Below are 19,730 nucleotides of genomic sequence, written 5' to 3' on the forward strand. Positions count from 1 at the left end.
CTTCACACAGCCATCTCGAAAGCAACGAGCGTGAAAATGAGTTATATTCCAGCGATGCACACACACGCTGCGTGATTTTGTCATTGTATTGTGAGTTCAACATTTCCAAGTGGTTTTCACTTGTAACTTTATGCAAAACAAGCGTGACGCTCATTACAATAACAATGAGCGGTCCCACTAAGTATATAAATATTATTTATGCGACGGCCCACATAAAGTGTGTTTCACTTGTATGTGTGTAGGTGTGCGTGAGTATAAGAGCCTTAGTTGGCAAATTCTGCTTCATTTCCAACTTTTGCTTGTTTTGCGCCACAATCATTACTGTTGTTTTTGCTCTGCTGCAGTTGGTCTTTTGCAACTTCATCCCACTGATGATGCCATTGTTGAAAAATGTTCGCTGTTCTACGTGCAGTCGTGTGTGAGTATTTAAATATGTATATTTTGTTTATTTACTACTGCTACAGTCGAGTGAAATTTTCATTGTAAATTTTGTTGAAATGTAATTTTATTTACATTGTTGTTGCGGCAGTAGATGCGGGGGAGAAGTCGTCATCTTGTGTTCATATAGCTTTTTATGGTTGTCGCCTCATTAACCTGGAAATAAAAGTTACTCATACGACTTGGTGTTTCGTTGCAGAAAATGCGGTCGTCAAAAGTTTTGCTCGAAGTGCTTGCTACAGACAAATACGAATGTTTTGTTTAAAGCACGAAAACTGCAAATGTAATATTTTTGAAGAGGTACACGATACTTTGGGCCCGCCTACTGTACTCTGCAGCGACTTGTTTCGCTTGTGCTAAGCCCCTCGAAACGTGTTATTTAAGTCATAAATTCATCTGATTATCAAAAGCGCACAACCATGAATCAGCGGAGGTTTGATCCGTGGAACGTTGCATGGATTTTTGCTAGGAAAATTGTCTTCATATTGAGATAAGCATATGTATATGCAGGACTTACTGAATTTGTTGTAGTGTAATTAGTTCATATTCGCACAGAGAATTCACAACGTTTACAGAATAATTTTGTTTGTGTTTGCAGTATAATTATTGGCGGCTTTAATGCGGTTCATTTAACGTAATTGTTCATTATGGTTTCATTCAAAGAGCATATTTTTATTGGCTTTATTAGCCATGGGAATACATTAACGTTTCATACTTGTAATGTGTATCACATACAAGTTGGTTAATATTAAATATTAAACTCATTTGCCTTTACCAATGAAAATGGTGGAACCGCCTCATAGCGTAAAGAGAATCCGCTTTTCGAAATCGCTACAATATTTTTATACTTTTTTACAAATACTATATAAATGTGTGCATTCGCAACTCATATATAAAATACGTTCAAGCGCCATCTTATTGCCACTTACCCACAATGTTTAAGTTAACTGAAAAACTGCGCACCGGTTGGGTCGATATTTGGCACTCGTAGACGCCGGCATCCCGCTGCTGTGCCCATTTTATTTGCAGAGTCCATTCGTCGATATCACGGTGGTAGGAAGTTTGAAACCGCTGATCTGTTGTGTATGTGTAGGTGCCCACGGTGAGGATGTGCAGGTCGCGGTGTCGTATCCAAGCAACCTGAAAGTGAATGCGAAACGAAACATTGGTGTGAGAACACTTGGAATAAAGTGAGACAAAAATCAATCAACTGATCACAGTACGCACTCCTTTGAGTCTCTCCAGCGTCAGTATGGTGGCTTAAAATGTGTTGTCCTAAATATCCGTTTCAACTCAACAATTTTACTGTGTTTGTCTGCCCCGGAATAAACAATTTCTGTCAATTATTTTGCATAAGACAAAACGTGTAACATGCATGTAACTAATTACATAGCGTAATCAAAAGTAGTCATAGCCAAATTAGTTTCTCTCTCTACCATACAGGAAAATTGAATTTCACATACATTTGGTTAAACAATTTGCACGAAAAATTTATAACACTTTCACTGCCAACAACTCAACGCCTGGGTGGTAACCTACATTTAAGTTGAGGTTGAAAAACCGCATTTCTTAGAGTGCAAGCTTAGGTAATGCTTTTCCCATGAGATTTAAAGCAAACACACTAATATCATTTAGCCAACGTAGATAAATGCAGAAAAATTCATTTTCTTGCTAACTGTACTTTACTTATCTAGCTATGTGTGCCATTGCAACACTCAGGCAACACTAGGATGCTACTAGTTGGAATTGTGGGAATCTTAGAGAGAATTATTTCAGCGCCAATATTTATTAAAAAAAGTGTGTTATTATTAAAATAATAAATATAGTTTAAAAAATCTAAAAAACACGCGTTCAAAGCCATCCCACGATTTTCTCACAACAATACAAGTATTTTTCGGTCAGTTTATATGGTATAAGGAATTATTTTTCCCTTTTTAGTTTGAAGTGCTTTAAAAGCATATTTTTTAGTATTTTAAACCATACATATTATTTAGGCACATGTGGTGTTTTCACTTTCCTTTAGGATGCGTTTGAGTAAATTTGTTATTCAAATCACAGCATGGATGGTTGATGCATAGTTTTAGGGGCATTTTATTGCAGGATGAATAATTCTGCATAGTTTTATAGTCGTTGTACAGACAGATTTTAAGAAAAAATATACATATATGTATATAAGTAGGCGTCGAGATCTAAAAATCTTCATTTGCAGAACTAACCAATCAGCTCTTTAAAAATTCCTTGTAGTCCGCATGGACGTACGAGATTACTGTCATAATCAATAGTGCTAAAGCGAGAACGAAATTAACAAAGTATTGCCCGGCAATTCCAAATTTGGTTCATGCGCTTCCAAGAATAGTGAACAAAAGTTTTAGGAAACTAAATAGAAAACATCTATTCTATGCAACATTCAATAGAATGCATCTACCCTAGATGTTCTATTAAATTAATTGCTTGTGTTTTTTAACCCTATTATTCTCTAAGGTACCGTTTGAGTCACGCATGAGCCACCCTAATGTTGCTAACAACCGCTGCAAATTCACTTCACTTACTAACGCACTGAGTGTAATTCTCAGAGATAAATGTGCAGAAGAGCTGATGATATTCGGACAATTATTTATAACCCAAAATGTTTCCATTACAAAAACATACATCTTTCGATAATCCACACACACGAAAGCCACATCAGATTAAACATTCAAGCATAGAGTTGTACAAGGGCACTTGTACAAGTATGTGAGAGAACACCTATCAGGCGCTATGTGTGTGGTGAAGGTGTGTTCGTGGATCGCACTTTCGCTTAGCTGGGCATCAATACATGGAAATGTATGTCGCTACAACATATTTCAAGCGTACAATGTTCTTGTTATTTGAAACCACCAATGTAGTTCGAATGAATTCAAAGAAAATTCGAGAAAAAAATATTCTATGTAATTCCTGGACTAAATACATGAGAATTGAAAATTTAAAACTTTTAGTGAGAATTTGATTTTGATACTCTTTTTCGGTATGTGTACTATATGGTACTTCTGCATATGTGTGTAAGAAATTTCAATGGGCATTTGTTGGTTTCTTGGCAAAAAATGGTTTGTGCACACTTTTACTCCGACTACGATTACTGGCAGTTCAAGCTTGGCTTTAAATGCACAAAAAGACTTTTGCAGCTTAGAAGTTCCTGATAACAGAGATACATGCGTACGCATTGGGCTTTGTGTTCCGTTTTCTTTTCGTATTTTATACCCGGTGAATTTCATTTAAGAAGTTCCTCTTGCAAACAAAATGTTGGAGAAACTTTCCCGTTCAAAAACTTGTTTAGGGAAATTTTGTAGATATATATATTCTATTCTAGATATACCAATTTATGGCACAAATTTCGAACTGTAAGTTACGAAGGTGGTCAGAAAAGTTATGGGGATTTTTGAAATTATAAATTGTTGCTTTGTTCAATAGAATCGAATAATTTTGACATACCTTAAAATTTACAATACCATAAAATATTTCAAAAATTTATAGAGAAGAACAAAAATACATATCTTGTTTAGCTATGGAGGAGCTGCCGCCCAAGCTGAAGGACCTCATTATTTCTCAAAACAGTTTAAACAAAACATTTAATAAAGGAATAGCGTGCCAACTTTTTATGCATAGAGACAGAGACCGGATAACACGTGTAATTTAAGGACAACTATGCAATCATGTCTCGCTTACCCATTTCAGATAGCTAACATATCCTTTACCGCTTCTCGAAAAAAATAATAAACAGATTTGCTCACTCACTTGGCACTGCAGGCGAACACGCTGAAGTTTGCACAGCTTTCGGCTTCAAGCACCACGCAGCACGCACCGACGACGAAGAGCGATGGTGAAAATGAGCAGTACAGCTGCTGACCTGCCAGCGAAACACGAACGCACACACATACACATGCACGTAGCCTCGCACACCTTTGACCAACTCCCCTCCAGCTGATTGCCAAAAGGCTTAAGACACAAGTGCCGCACTTTATGTCACATCATAAATCTTATGCAGCATTCGTGCGCACTTAAGTGCTGGCTGGCAGCCACGACGGCGCTCCGGTCGTGAGTTGCCAGAAGCGCGAACTGCTTGCACATAAACACTTGCGTCGTCCACCGCTTCGGGCGGAGCGGAGCAGGTACGTACAGGCGACGCCAAGACACTGTGGGCGTGGATGCATGTATGCAGCTATGTGCAGGTGCGAGAATATGTCTAGAGCAAGAAATGAAGGAAGAATTGCTACAGACTCTCGGAAGCTGCTCGTCAGTGGCGGCTTTGTTTGAGTTTACTCATCTCAAAGTGATCGGGTTAATATGAAACAATTTTTGTGGCGCAAATTAAACGAACGAATTAGTGTTGAAATTGAAGGTGTTAGGAAATTGGGCCATTTTGGGTTCCTTCTATCAAGACAGAATCAGTTCATTAAGTATTAAGAGTTATATTATGATAAATCTGAATATAGTTTTAATCAACTTTCGTTCTTTTCTCACCTTATGAGCTTGATAGTGTTATTCAACGACGCCTCTGTTTCTAACTTCTTTCTGCCCTTTGGACGATGACACTCGCATTGCTCTTTTCTTTAATAGCATGAAGAATTGCGCTGAAACAAGTTGTTATTTTTACCCTTTTGCTCTGTTTGTAGAACTTTCTACACAAGTTGTTGTTGTTGTACACGTAGTTGGCACACGTGGTGCGACTGTTGTTTACCTTCCTGCTCTATTGTATTACGATTTGGATTTTCGGATGTCGATTCTTGAAATATTTTGTTGGCGTTCTGGCAAGCAGCACGTTCTGCTCGCAAACGCTCGCCGTTCACACCATTTTGTACTTGCGTAAATGCGAGACGGCATGACGTTGTGTTTTATTTCCCTTATTCATAGTCACTGCAAGTTCGGAACAAAATAACGATTGTGACAAATGACACTAAGAGCACGTGATTTGGCAGCCTGCGGAAGAATTTCCGATTTTTCAGTGTGAGGTCGCAAGTGCCTCTATTTGATTATGTTTTATATCATCGGATGCGAGAGCAAGTACGAACTCTTGATCGGATTGCGTTTTGATTCTTCAACCCTTTTAAAGTAAGTATCCCAGTTCTTTTACATGGAAATTTATTTTGGGTTTTAAGAAGTTATTCTAAAAATACCAGAACTCTTTTTCATACTCTACTCTGAAATGGAAGAACTTTTGGGAGCTGCAAATCTTTAAGCTGTAAATAGAACTATGACTTGCCGGATATTTCAATATTTGAGGTCTACCCTTTAAAGATATTTTTCTACCTTGTTTGTATCTCTGCAGCTGAAAGTCATTTTAAGCCACATTAAATTTAAAATTCGCCATGCATCGTTCTTTGGAAAATGGATATAAAGTAAGCGTGGATTACTTTTAACCTTTTTGCGTTGAACACCGAAAATAACTTTAAATTAGTTTGTTTATTTTCAAACATGTTCGGCTAACCGGAATAAACTAAAAAGTCAACTGGTGAAAGAAGTGAAGCCCAAAAGGTAAATTAAATGCAAATGGAAAAGGGCCAAAGGCCAAACGGAAAACAGACTTGTATGCCAACATTTTGAAGACGAAAAACCGGAAGAAAAAACGCAGACAAAGTTAGCATAAATTTACGTATCTTCCGAAAATATTGTGGCTCACGTGGATTCTGCTGTAGTCAACACTAAGAGCACGTATGTGACTGTGTATGTAAAGTTTTGGTTTCGTGGATGTGGACTTTCATAAAATGGACTAACTTGGCTCGGAAACTAAAGGATAAACAAAATGCTAACTTTCTGCTCCTAAAATCAATAACGGGTAAGACAAAAATTGCCAATTCTTACATAATGGGAGAAGGTACAACTTTTTATCGACACTTCTTAGGCAGTAAAACTATTTCCAACTCAATAAACAAATTAAAATTTAGGTCTCAAATATATACCAAACATATGTACAGAAATCAATTATTTAGCACGTCTGGTCACAACTAAGTTTAAATTTGTATTCAATATCAATAAACTCCAACCTTTTGTAGAAAAGCATATGATAGTTTAGATAAAAATGAGAGTAAAAGATAATAACGGTATTATTGGAGTGCATAAGGAAGTACTATATTACCATATGTTTTTCACACGATTTAAAAATTCTAAATGTCAAAATTTTGCAAAAGAATTAAATCTATTTCTTTCAAAATATCTACTGTAAAATTTGTTAAATGGGCATGGACCTAAATCTCAGTAGGATATTGTTAATGGCCGCTTAAAGAAAACGCGAAAATGGACCAGTATGTACATATGTATGTGTAATATTAAGTATCTTAGCCTGAATATTTCTTAATAATCAATCAAAATTTCGCATATACGCGGGTATACATGTTCGCGAAGATAGAGAAATGTGGGATGTTGTCACCGAACAGGCACCCTGCTGTTTCTCTTGGTGCCTGCGCATAAATTAGGTATTACAACAGCTTGCGGCTTTTCCTAAAATGTGTTCGGCTTGTGGGCTATGGTTTTTCGCAGACCCATGTTGCATGTGTGTTTACAATTTGCTTCTGCGGTTTTCAGTCCTGTAGCACTGGCAGCATTAATATATAATATATAGGCATATGTTCAAGCATGAGAATGTTTGCTATAATTCATCATATTTTTCTATTTCCTGAATATTTTTACTTTAACTTTAATTTCCGGGTTTCTTAACAAAAGCTTCTCGTAGGTTTCTTAACAAAGGCAGTGGAGTTGAAAGTAATTTAAAGTGTTCACCCTCCTTCGAATTGTCTTCGGTCAGGGTTAATGGCAAAAGCTTTTTTCATATTTGTTCATAGTTCAAAATTAACCGTTTAAGCTGTAGCCATGTATATATTATATAATATATTATGGGAGAAAATAGTTTGTAATTGTAATAAAAAAGAAAATTCGAATCTGAAAATCCCACCTTGGTCCCTGACGTGTTATAAAACATAAGGCATTGTTACTTGCCTAGTTTCTAATGAAGAGTGCCCTCCCAACAGATCGGACCACTTTTGCACAAACTGACCAATCAAAGTCAGGATAAAGATCTTTCTAAAGCCTTAATGCTATAAGAAGTGCACCGGTGAAGGGTATTATAGTTTCGGTGCAACCGATGTTAACGTTAATTTATTTTGTTTTCATGAAACTCTGTAAAAGTAAACCTTCTGCAATTAAGGGATTGTGAGGAGAGAGGTTTTTGTAAGAACAACAGTTGTTTGGGAATAAGGTGATTATAAATATACATATTTATGTACTCACAGTTTTGTTTCCTAAGTGTTTGACACGACATCCCAAGTATGCTGATTTGCCCACGAGCGATGTTATGTTCTTCGGCATTGTCAAGTCAAAAAATGGTTCGTTCCATCTGTGGCCATGCGGGTAGTGCAACGGCGGCATGTGTGTTGGTTTTGCGTCTAAATTATTGTGATTGTTGTTGTTAACTGACAACCGTTGGTAGCACATTGTCAGACCTGAAACGAAGAGATCGAAAATGCGGCGTATAGTAAAAACAGTAATAACGAAATAACATTTGTACTCCAAACGATTAAAGTCGGAAGCAGCAAACGTCTATTTATAAAGGGTAATAACAGTTCGAAGACGAAAATCGTCTTGAATGTCGGATTAAGCTTAACTTTTAATAGGAGCGATTGGAGAAAAATAATCACCTTTGTTCGTGATAATTAATTATTATGTATTTAACCTTTATTGTGCAAAATTTTCCGAAGCTTTAGAACTTTCAGCAGAATATGTTTTAAATATGAGTATACTGTTAAACATGCACCCAACTGTATCAGATGTGCGCATGCACCACTGCACCTAGTAAGACTGAATATTTTAGTGATGGCTTCATTATTAATGCCTCATTAAGGTTTTCGCAATTTATTTTAATTAAAATTTCGTAAAATATAAATTTCTCTTATATAAATTGTACGAAAAGCAATAAATGTGCATATAATTGCAAACTGCCTTTACCTTGCCGCATATATCAAAGGGTGCTCTATTTGGAGATACAAAACAATCTAAAATAAATATAATAAGATAGAGAAAAATAAATCAGATATCTAATATTCTGACATTATTAGGACGCAAATATTGTGGAACTTAAGAAGGCTATACTGTCGGTTCGAGTTTGCATACATAAACTTAAGATAACTCAAAACAAACCGATGAATCAAATCGCATATCTTAGAAGGGCTTTGAAACTATATTTTCTGCTCTAAGTAGCGTTGTCCCGTTCTGCTGAAACCGTTAAGCCATTATCACATTGAAATTTCGTTCGACCGTTTCACCGAATATACGACGATGGCTTCAGTTCTTGCATCAGATAAATTTTGTTGCTCAAGACCTCATGACAATGCTAGAATTGTTGAGACCTGCAAACACTGGGGCTCACCTTGACAGTTGTTCTGACAGCTGTACCTATAGGAAATTCTAAACTTCTAAAAAAATACCCTTTATATAGAAACAAGCGACGTATGTACCGATATCTGTTTAGCAGATCATTACAGGCTAAGCAGAACTACTGTTAAATGGCACTTTGATATACAAACATATGGATTATCTATGTATACTCATTATGTGAGTGTGTGTGCGTGTGACAGATATAAAAAGAGTAAAATTATCACATGTTGGAAAATATTTGCATAATTAAAAACTGACACACAAAAATGGTTAAAAACAAATATGTTGATGCGCTATTAAGCACATACATATATACCTACAAAAACAATACCTGTAGGCAAAGTAAAAATATTTAATTTGTTTGTGGTTTTTTGTTTGTTAAGATATTGGAAATTTGCGTGGGCAGAGCTCACCAATAAATCAATTGCTATGGTTAATCCCAACTGTAAACAAATTACTCATTTTTAGCTTTTATTCAAAATTCTATAAAAGTTCAAAAAGCCCATATTTATACAAGTAGCACACCCCTGCCAGCCACGGCTAACCACTTTCCCCAAAAATTTCAACACAATTACACATTTTTTCTTCAATTACTAACACCAACGCACACTTATGGGTAAGTCGACAAAATTTTGTGTAAATTTATATTTGCCTAATATTTTTTTTTATATTTCTGGCATAACTATAAGCGCAGATACATTGGATGTCTGTCTGATTCAGTTAGTATACTTCAATATCTAATGATTTAATATATATTTAAATATCATTTATATAAAAATGTTTTCTATTTTCACAGCCAACCGTTAAACACCAGAAAATTCGATTCATTAGTGGGGGTAATGCGAATTATTCATAATTTGCTCATTTTACATTTTGATTTTTATTAATAGGATATCAATTCATTGTTGGGCCACAAACGAGAACCCATACTCCCAATCAAATAATATTTGATATATAATCAGATTAGGTTAATTTAAGTTTAAAAAGCAACAGTAAATGTTTGTAAAATAAAATACATGCAGTACCATACCTTGCAGCTTGCTAAAATGAAATTTTACTTCCCGTCAGCGAAACTTAGTCTAAAGTCATCCTAAAATGATATATACTTGTATGTGATATTGTTGATGTGGCAACGTCACCCAGAGGATAGGAATTCATGATGTTAGGAATATGAGGTTTAGACCAAAGTATACTCTGTACTCTGTAGCAAAATGTTGCAAGAGTAAAAAAAATTTGATAAAAACTTTAAAAATATTTTAAATTAGGAATCCGAAAATGCAACCCTGCATCAGCTGACGATTAGGGAAATTAAAGAAGCTCAGCTATACGTTTTTTGTAGCACACAGCTGAATGAGTGCAAGAGAAAAGCATGATCACATTTATACGTACGTGAAAGAAGAAAGTGGTGAGAATAGTCACGCCGCCTTGTTTTGAAGGTTTGAAAAGCTAATGTTTTACTAGTTGTTTAATAATATTTGGCTAATAGAAATATAATTATTTATAATTTCTCACAAAAAACCTTAGAGTGTGGTAAAAGCTTATACGAATTCTAGATGTCGAGATATTTCGGAATAAACAAAGAGCGAAACCACCACCACCTTATAGAAACCTATCTAACATGAACGTAGTACACACGGGACCTCTCAGAACGTAGAATTGCTATAAATCCAAGATCTATTAAGCTCTGTGACCTTAATTTACGCTATATTTGTGCTACTCTGAAAACAACTTTGCATATAATATTTCCCTTCACCAATAAGATCACATTTTTAAAGTATTTCCGAGTTTTAATTTCACCAAAAAAAAATAAAAAAGTCCACATTGAGAAATACAATTTCTGCTAAATTTCATTTTTCAATTCTGAGCCCTTATAGCCATGCGCGGCACGTAGCGAGGAAGCGAAATATTTGTGTACCGAATTGCATCTATTGTAATTCAATTGGTGGAAACAGCAAGCATAGCTTTAGGAAATAAATAAATATGTTCGTGCGAACAGTCGCGAGCTGCTTAAAAGCTCCCATCGGAAAATCAAAACCTTAATGGATTTGAGGATTTTACAAGCTTATACAAGCTATTTGTATACTCTTGCAACATGTTGCTACAGAGTATAATGGTTTTGTTCACCTAACGGTTGTTGGTATCACCTAAAATTAATCGAGATAGATATGGAGTTATATACATGTATATATATAAATGATCAGGATGACGAGATGAGTTGAAATCCGAGTGACTCTCTGTTCGTCCAACCGTCTGTCCGTCCAACTGTCTGTCTGTTCAAGCGATAACTTAAGTAAAAATTGAGATTCATTGAGACCATTGCCACGCCCACAAAACGCCATTAAACGAAAACTTCAAAGTGCCATAACTAAGCCGCAAATTAAGATACAAAGCTCTAGTTTAGTAGACGAGAGTAGCCAGGGCCACCTGTGAGCCAAAATTTGTTTTAAAGTGGGCGTGGTTCTATCCCCTAAATAGTTTAATGTACATATCTTCCAAAGATCGTCCGCTTAAGATATATCAATAAAATTTGCTGAAAAGGACTCATTTTATCACCTCTTCAAACTCTGTAAAAATGGGTAAATTCGGGTAATAACCACGCAGCATTAAATTTTACAATACTTATGGTAGAGAAGAGCTTTTTAGGATCCATAACAAACTTTTAAATGCCGTCTAATTCTTTCACTTTACAATACACAAATCAAACAGCAATAAAGTTATTAAAAGAAGACAATGCACAAATCGTGCGCTCAAGTATTTCATCTTATTTCCAAACCTTCTCGAAATCGCACTATAGCTTGTTCGAAACATGGGTAAAAGCAGGTCAACACTTCCCTTAGCCCCCTTATACCTAACATAAATATTTTCGAACCTCAGGTTCACTTAATCCCTTAAGTCATTACTTAAGCTTAATAGCATTCCTCGGCGGAATGTGGCGGCCAGTGCTTAAATGGAGCCCAATACTCAAGTGAGCTAATACTTAGTAATTTAAGCGAGAATGAGCAGACAAAATATCATTTCTTTGTATTTAATGTAAAAGCGTATATATGTGAACATATACTTCATTTATTGTTAAGGCAACTTGCGTTGTGAAGTGCAAACAAATTTATTCAAAAATGTTTAAATACAAACATACGCAGATTGCAACATTTTTCTTGCGACTTGGACACTGGACATTTGTAGTAATTCGACTATAAACGCTCCAAAGCGTTTGCATTTAGCAACGTTTATGATGATGGCTTTAAACTCAAAAAAATGTCTGAGCTCGTCAAAGAGTTTTCTCCCGTTTTTCCGGCGTTAATGATTATGTGACTACAGATCAAAAACTTTATGCCGATGCCATAAAAAGACAACTTAGTTCTCAGAATGACAAAAAATACGTCAAATCAAAACTTTATTCAACTGAACTAACAACAAAACAAACTACATATCTATATAAATATTATAAAGAGGATTTAACTATTTGAACTGAATACGCTCTGAAACTTCTAGACGAATTTGAAAAATTCTTTCACTTGAGAAGCTACACTGTCTCAGGTGAACATAGGCTATATTATATTTTCTTAAAATCTTGGGATCCTTACTAAAACGTTAATAATGTACCCCAAGGTGTAAAAAAATTACCTAAAAACTCCGTACATAGCGTGCGCTGCGAATGCTATTGATTATAGAAGAAGACTTTGCAGAACATATAATTGTCAACAAATGATATACCTAACTGTTATAGTTACGTCAATTTAAGTGTTCTTTTATTAATAAAAAATTGTTTAAAATGCCGTCTCGGAAAAAAACTCTTTATTTGTACTTCAGTACTAATCTCGATCAAAATAAATTACTTCATGTTCAAGACTGCTTCTATACCTTCATATAACTTTTTTAATTATTCGACTCGGATATTCTATTTGAAAGATATCACGTTTTTAAAAATGTAAGTATTAGAAAAAAGTCGAGTGTTGATCGACGATTCGCTTGGCTAGGATGCAATATAATATGCGATGTAGGTGTCGTTGGGCCACGGGAGTGCAGTCAATTTTATGAAATAGGGTGCAGCGCGGCTCACTCGCCGAGTTGGCTTCCCACGAAGCGATCGTGTGGGGAATTAAATATAAATAATATTCAAAGTTTAATGGTAACATCTCATCATCTATATGAGGTCCTCTGGGATGACAAATGGAGTGATCGGAAAGTATACACTAAATGAATTCGAGCCGAAATCACCCTTTGCTACAGATAACGCAAACGATCAATTCCAAATTCGCAGATTTTTTTTTCCCTGCCAAGAAATCTCTTGACAAACCAATTCAAAATGCATTTTTCAAAATTATATCACACGGACCTCATAAACTGGTTCCAGAACCATTTCTTATTTGACTCTTTAACCAAAAATCAAAATAGCAACCCTCGTATTTAAACTCTTTTGTATTAAAAAAGTTCTCGCAACAATTATATGTATGTGCTTGTCTGCGTTAGTGTGAAGCATTCAAGAGCATTTAAACTATTTGCCCAGCCAGTTCTAATGGACATCACGTACAATCATACGATTTTTATACGGTACGTACGTATCATAGCAACCAATAAATGCAAACAAATAAACAAGCTGTTCCACATGGGCAAGTGGAGGATATGATTCTGAAAGCTTTTCTTATTTCCTCACATGAGTGTGAGTTTGAGTGTGCGTATGTGTGTTTGTAGTTTAGAAACTCGGATGACATTGCGGAATCAGAGTCAATTGATACTGGGGCACGTGCGTCGTTCAAATTGCAGAAATTCTATTAAAACCCAAGCAGAGAGGAGTTGGTCGGATTTTATTGGTTTTGTTTATGTTTTATATTTCTAGAATTGACTCAACGGAAAGCCACACAAAAGCGTAAGCATAAGCTAAAGGGCTGTGAGAGTGGTTTAAAATGAGGATGTGAATCGGATACAAAATAAAAAGTTTGCGCTCTTTTTAAATCTGAAATGTTAACTGTTTTTATCCTTGATTTAAGATAATAATAAGTAAACGAAACTTCAGATACTCGTGGCGGATTAAATCGTTTATGTATCAAGTAATTGGATATATAGGTAATAAATAAATCGGTGAAAGTTCTAAATTTAAATTCAACCGCCGTTTTGACTGTTAGAGTGGTAGGAAGTATTGTATAAAAGTTAGTTCAACCCTTCGTGCTTATTTATTGCCCAGCTTGCGACTTATGGTCGAAAATAGCTAACTAAGAGATATTGAAATCAATGACTTGAGTAAGAAGATTATTTTTGGTAGTTTGTACGAAAGGCAAATAAACAGAGGCAATTAAGTGTAAAATAAGCAAGTATTATTGACTGCTTACATTCAAACATATTACGAATGAATGTACGAGAGTTTTTAAGTAATATATGGGTTGTTTTTTTCGAGGTATACAACTTTAAGTTGGCATTACAATTGGCTTAGCAATTCATCATGAATAGACTCACGCCTGAACAACGCTTGCACATACCTCTAAAAAAACACCCGTTATAATTGCTGACATAGAATTAAATGAAATGAAAGTCGAATTTATTGAAAAATAATGCCTCTCGTATATTACTTAAAGTGGATTATTTAAATTGCTTGTGTTTTCTCGCTTTTATTGATTTCGCTCAAAATTAAGAAATTTAAATTTCATTTGCTTAAAGCAACGAACTCATTTGACGCTTCATATTCATTCTCAAGGACCTAAAGGTAAATTACTGCAGGACATTTCCTCACCCCCTTTCAAACGCACTGTTTATTTGCTCTTATTTATGGAAATTTAAATCTGCATTGCGAACTACCACTTAACGGTCGTAAATATCATTAAAGGAAGTTTAACGCATTTAAAAGCTATTTAAAGTCTGAATACATTTTAAAAGGCTTAAGTATTGTGCTGACCATCGGCGAGAATTGACAGAGTTAACTTATTGCACATAGGTATTCGTTGGGCTGACTAGCACTCGTCGTCGTTGTTGCGATAATGTCAACGACACGAAATCTCCACAAGGCTAAAGTCCGCGGTGCGTCGACGGCCGCGGTATTGGCCATTACTCATACGCCGTGTGGTACGCAACCGGAATGAATGCGCGGTATACACACAGATATGACTCGTTTCTGTCCTCACATGAGAAATTTGTGTTGACCTCAAGGCCCTTTGCGCAAATTAATTATCCCAGTCATTAACTTATTAACCTTTCTCAACAACGTACCGGACAGACGGTATCAACAAAATTATTCGTGCAAAGTGAAGACAATAAAGTACCACAAATAAGCAGAGAAGTGCACACCACCTATTATAATTTTAACATGCCACTTGTGTATATAAGGGAACCGCCTGTGTATGTGTTGCATTGCAAATTCTGGCTTGTTTTTATTGGAGCGCTTGGATTGAGCTTTTCCCCCAAGTACAATAAATTTGCACTTAATTTAGCTGATGCTCGGCTGACATTTGCGGCAACAAAAAAATGCGCAGTTTCAGAGCGCAATATTGAAAAATTAATCATTTTATTTGAGTACTCACTTGTATTGCCTGATCTTTAGGAATTGTGTCATAAACATATATAGAACTGGTCGTATGACTGGCTGCAGTGTAGCCTGCTCTTAGCGTTAATAAGCTTGTGTGTATTGACTTAGCGTGCACATCATTATAAGTTTCGCGGAAAATCTCGTCATCGCACCCAATCAGACGAAGATAAACTCAAAATCAAAAGCTCATAAATTCAGAAAAAAATATATAATAATAACGGTGCGGCAATATCTCATCGTGCAAAGGCTATCGATTTGATTGAACTGATTGACAAACAATACAACTTCTGCTCCACAAACAAAATAACTACGGCAAAGTGAAACGAAGATTGACGCCATGCGCAGCTTGAGCAGAATTTCAATAAAGCGAAATGTAAACGAAAATTTTGTTTTAAATTTCAACTTTGTGGAATAACTTTTGGCAAAGTTTCTGCGAATACACACCAATATAAGTATAATGATATTCACATACATATATATATATATATATATATTTATATATATAATATTAAATATACTCATATATATGGAGAGAGACAACTCAGCCAGGGGGCTGTGAAGACAAGAAAATGCGGAAGTAAAAAGTAAATACAATAAAACAGCGCCACATTCACGAATGTTGTCGGAACATCGCAACCGCAAAAAATATACAGACATTTATGGTGTTTACGGATGCAAAAGTACAAAATAAGACGAAGAAGTTAAAAGCATGACAAAAATCACAAAGTTCTATTGAAACGACTCCTCCGCAAATAAGAATAAAACAAAAATACAAAAAAGAAAAAAACATGGAAAAAGGGTTCGCAATTTATAATGTTGTCTTTTACTGAAATATTCCAATTTTTTTCAATTGCTATGCCGTAAAACTCTGCCGCGCTCATAAAAGAAACATCGGCAAATTATAGCGGTCGTGTGTGTAGGAGTGTGTATGCGCATTAGACATAAGCAACAATGTCAACGCTTCAGGGAGGAAAGAAGAAAGTTATTAAAGGCAAAGTGCAGAAAAAACAAAAAACAAACAAACTTTGGAAACAGGTTCACGTTCACGTTCACAAAGAAGCACGCATTCAAGGGCAATTTCTCGCTCTGCCAAATGTCGTGAAACTCTGAGAAGCTATCGACTGCGAGATCAAATTAGCCTGTGCATGTGCACTTGTGTGTGCGGTTGAGAAAAATTTTATTTTGTGATGCAACGAACATAAAGAGGATTATAAAAGTCTTTTCGCTTCGTCGCCGTCCCGCTGATTTATTGCCAATAGCTGCAGCCATTTGCGCTGCCATTTTATTTGTGGCGAAATTATGGAAATTCAATGGACGATTAATATCATATTTATGCCGGATATAAACATGGGTAAGCTCTGGTGGCCACCGCGAACATAACTGTATGTCGGTTGAGTGGCAGCATATTCAAAAATGAGACTGCGGCGATGTTCGCCGTTTTCGGTCCAAACGGCCATTAAAAGATGAACGTCATTTGCTTTATGTCATTTCACCTATTTGTTTTTGTTGTTTACATATATGATTATGGTCACGTGTGTTGTGTAAAAGCCCAGGGGTGTTAGCAGGTGCTCACAACTTTATTGAATTGGGGCAGCTTGAGGTGTGAAGCAGTAATAAAACCTAAGAGTCGTAATATGGCGAAATGGCCAAACGGAACGATTTTATTGAAAAAGATGAACGGCAATTCCTCAAAATAATATGCACTTTTCACAATGGGTTGAGTGAGAGTTTCACTTTGTTATTTGTGACACAATTTAGCAATAGATATTATACTCGTAAAATATTTACCTGGGGTGCCATTTTTAAATAAACATTTTTCCTGTCTATCTATTAAACTCATTTTTGGTATTTAATGTGGTTTCGCGCCTTTAAGTATGTCTTCGACTATATAAGCTACTACAATATTACAATGTGACCCTTCATAAGGATTTAGTAACGAGTAACCGACTACCAACTCAGTCTGTGCGGGCGTCACTTTTGGCAATATAGGTCATGGTCTTCCGCTTATATTTTGCTTAAGAAATTCCATAATCAAAAAGCAATACGGGAAATAGAAACATTTAACATTCAGCACAGTAAATATCCAGTCACAAACAGCTGTGTCTTTTATAATCGGCATATCGGTGATTAATCGCCACTTCAGTGTCGTCTTAATCAAAAGAAACATTGCGTCAATATTTACTCACGCTTAACCGCACTCGAAAGCAGCTGATGAATTTGAAGCAATAAGAGCGAACACAATTTTTATTTAAAATCTGTCTCTTGAGCAATTTGACCACAATGCATCAAATGAGGCCAATATAATCCGTTAAGCTGTCAACGCTCTGTGAAAACAAGCAAACAAAAACAAAATGGAAAAAAGTGAAAAAATGCAGAGCAGCTGATGAGCACAAGATGGCCCATCACGAGTGTTATCCCATGAATGGAAAAGCGCATAACTCGATCAATTGCGGTAAAATTGAATTTGACCTTTTTCATTGTGGAGGCAGGGGCCGGTGCGCTTCAGTCAGTGGTGACAGCGTTAACGTGTTTGTGTAAATAGTCCCTTTTGGTCCTTTTTTGCAACACTTTTGTTATTGGCAGTACAACCATTTAGCTTTTTGTGAGCCCTATGTGTTGCTGTGGGAGCGAGTGTTTTTTTGTGTGACGGCTAAACTCATTTATATGCGGAAAGTGATACATATTTGAGGCGGCAAAAAGTGGCAAAAAACCATTTAAATAGTGGAACTGAACACAGCCACATGCGTCAATGAAGGTATGCCCAACCAGAAGAGAAATTCAATAATCTGGTCCGTCTAGTCTCAGAGAAATACGAAGCATGTCAAGTTGAAGGGATTTTAGTATGAAGAACGTTGGAATGGCAAACAGTGGCCTGAGTTCAGGCGTTTAGGCAAGGCACGGATGCGCAAAGATGCTATTGTAGTATATAGTATATTAAAATGTCTCATTCCTCAATTAGTCCTTTTTCTGGTAAAGTTTCAATTTCAGCCCCGCCGTTGCACATCGCTGGGAAAATAGCTGTGCTTCGGCTCAATTGCTCGTCGTTCGTAGAGGGAATTGTATATTTAATATTTTTATCTAATACTATTGAAAAAAATGCTTTGATAAAAGAAGTTAAGTTTATGTTGCCATGCCTGTTTTATTATCGTATGCTTTTTATGATTTTCCATTTGGCTTGATTAAAGTCATCGTAAACGTTAATTTATTTGTTCGAATGCGGCTAATAAATTCGCGGCGAAAAACGCAGCCGTCAGTTTTTTTAAGCTCAAGTATTTTTTTTAAATTAATTTGAATGTAGCGTTTAGTGCAAATTGCTCTTCATTGCTGACTTTCATTGCATCGCCTACACACACACACACTTACTCAAACGACTGCACTGGTTCGTGCAGCATAAAATAAAAGTTAAATACGCAGTTTGTAATTTCTCCTGTATTAATTAATTATGATTGCGTTTTTTGTTGGACGACAACAAATAAATTGCCTGTTTTTTCAGAGTTCAACACAATCGCTTACAATTCTTTCGTGTATGTTTCCTCACATTTATGGGCGGGGAAGAAAAAATATTCTCTTGCTAGATATCAAAATAGTTATGTAACATCAAATCCTCGACAAATAAATCATAAGCCGTTTAAAAAATTAAATGACATTTGGAAGTAGTCTACTCGCAAAAAAATAAAATTTCATTATCGCTCATTGGACATTCAACAGAGTGGGCCAATATAATTGCGGAAGCTGTATGTGCGTGCGTGCGTGTGTACATGATTGTTTTTATTGCAAATGTTTTTGCCATAACTCCCAAGTAGCCTTTGCTATAAAAAGCATTGCTAATAAACCACTTCGTTAAACTATTTTTGAACTGTTTTTGGCCTTAATCGGTACAAGTTTCAGATATACACAGCTGCGCGCGTGTTATTGAAAAGTAATCTAAAAGTTGTTGCTTGTATTGAATTACCTTGCCTAATAGACGAGAAACCCACTTTAAAATTAAGCGGAGCTATATTCAGCGACTAAAGGAATGTGAGTCCGAGTGCCAAATGACAGCGAAACATTATTCCGAAAAGTGTTGCAAAGCTCTCACAGCACTTTTCTACACTGATTGTTTAATTGTGAAATATTGCCACCTAATTGCAGGCAATTAAAAGCAGAATTAACTACAATTGTGTTATATAAAGTTAATTAATTAATAATATTGAATCAAAAAAATGTATTTTTATCCACATTAGTCGTATACCATATATTTGCTATACCATTGAGAGATGTACTCATAATCTCTGAGGGTAAATATGAGTATACACACTTTCGCTTGATACCGTCTTTAGCTTTTCTACGAAAATAATGAATTTGTGGTCTTTGATATTTTGCAATGAAATTTGTAGGGACT

General features: G+C 35.8%; 1 protein-coding gene across 2 annotated transcripts in view; it reads right to left on the minus strand.

Annotated features, from left to right (window-relative positions):
* Positions 1-19,730, minus strand: part of dpr10 (defective proboscis extension response 10) — a 134,385-nt gene that overhangs the window by 13,083 nt on the left and 101,572 nt on the right. For both annotated transcript variants that reach the window (XM_036364034.2, XM_036364036.2), the window contains exons 3-4: positions 7,696-7,907; positions 1,368-1,578 (exon numbers count right to left, since the gene is read on the minus strand). In XM_036364034.2, the coding sequence (XP_036219927.2) occupies positions 1,368-1,578; positions 7,696-7,907 (423 nt within the window). The remainder of the gene's footprint in view (positions 1-1,367; positions 1,579-7,695; positions 7,908-19,730) is intronic.

Source organism: Bactrocera oleae, chromosome 6 (genome assembly GCF_042242935.1).
Source record: "Bactrocera oleae isolate idBacOlea1 chromosome 6, idBacOlea1, whole genome shotgun sequence".
In the NCBI taxonomy this organism is placed as follows: Eukaryota; Metazoa; Arthropoda; class Insecta; order Diptera; family Tephritidae; genus Bactrocera; species Bactrocera oleae.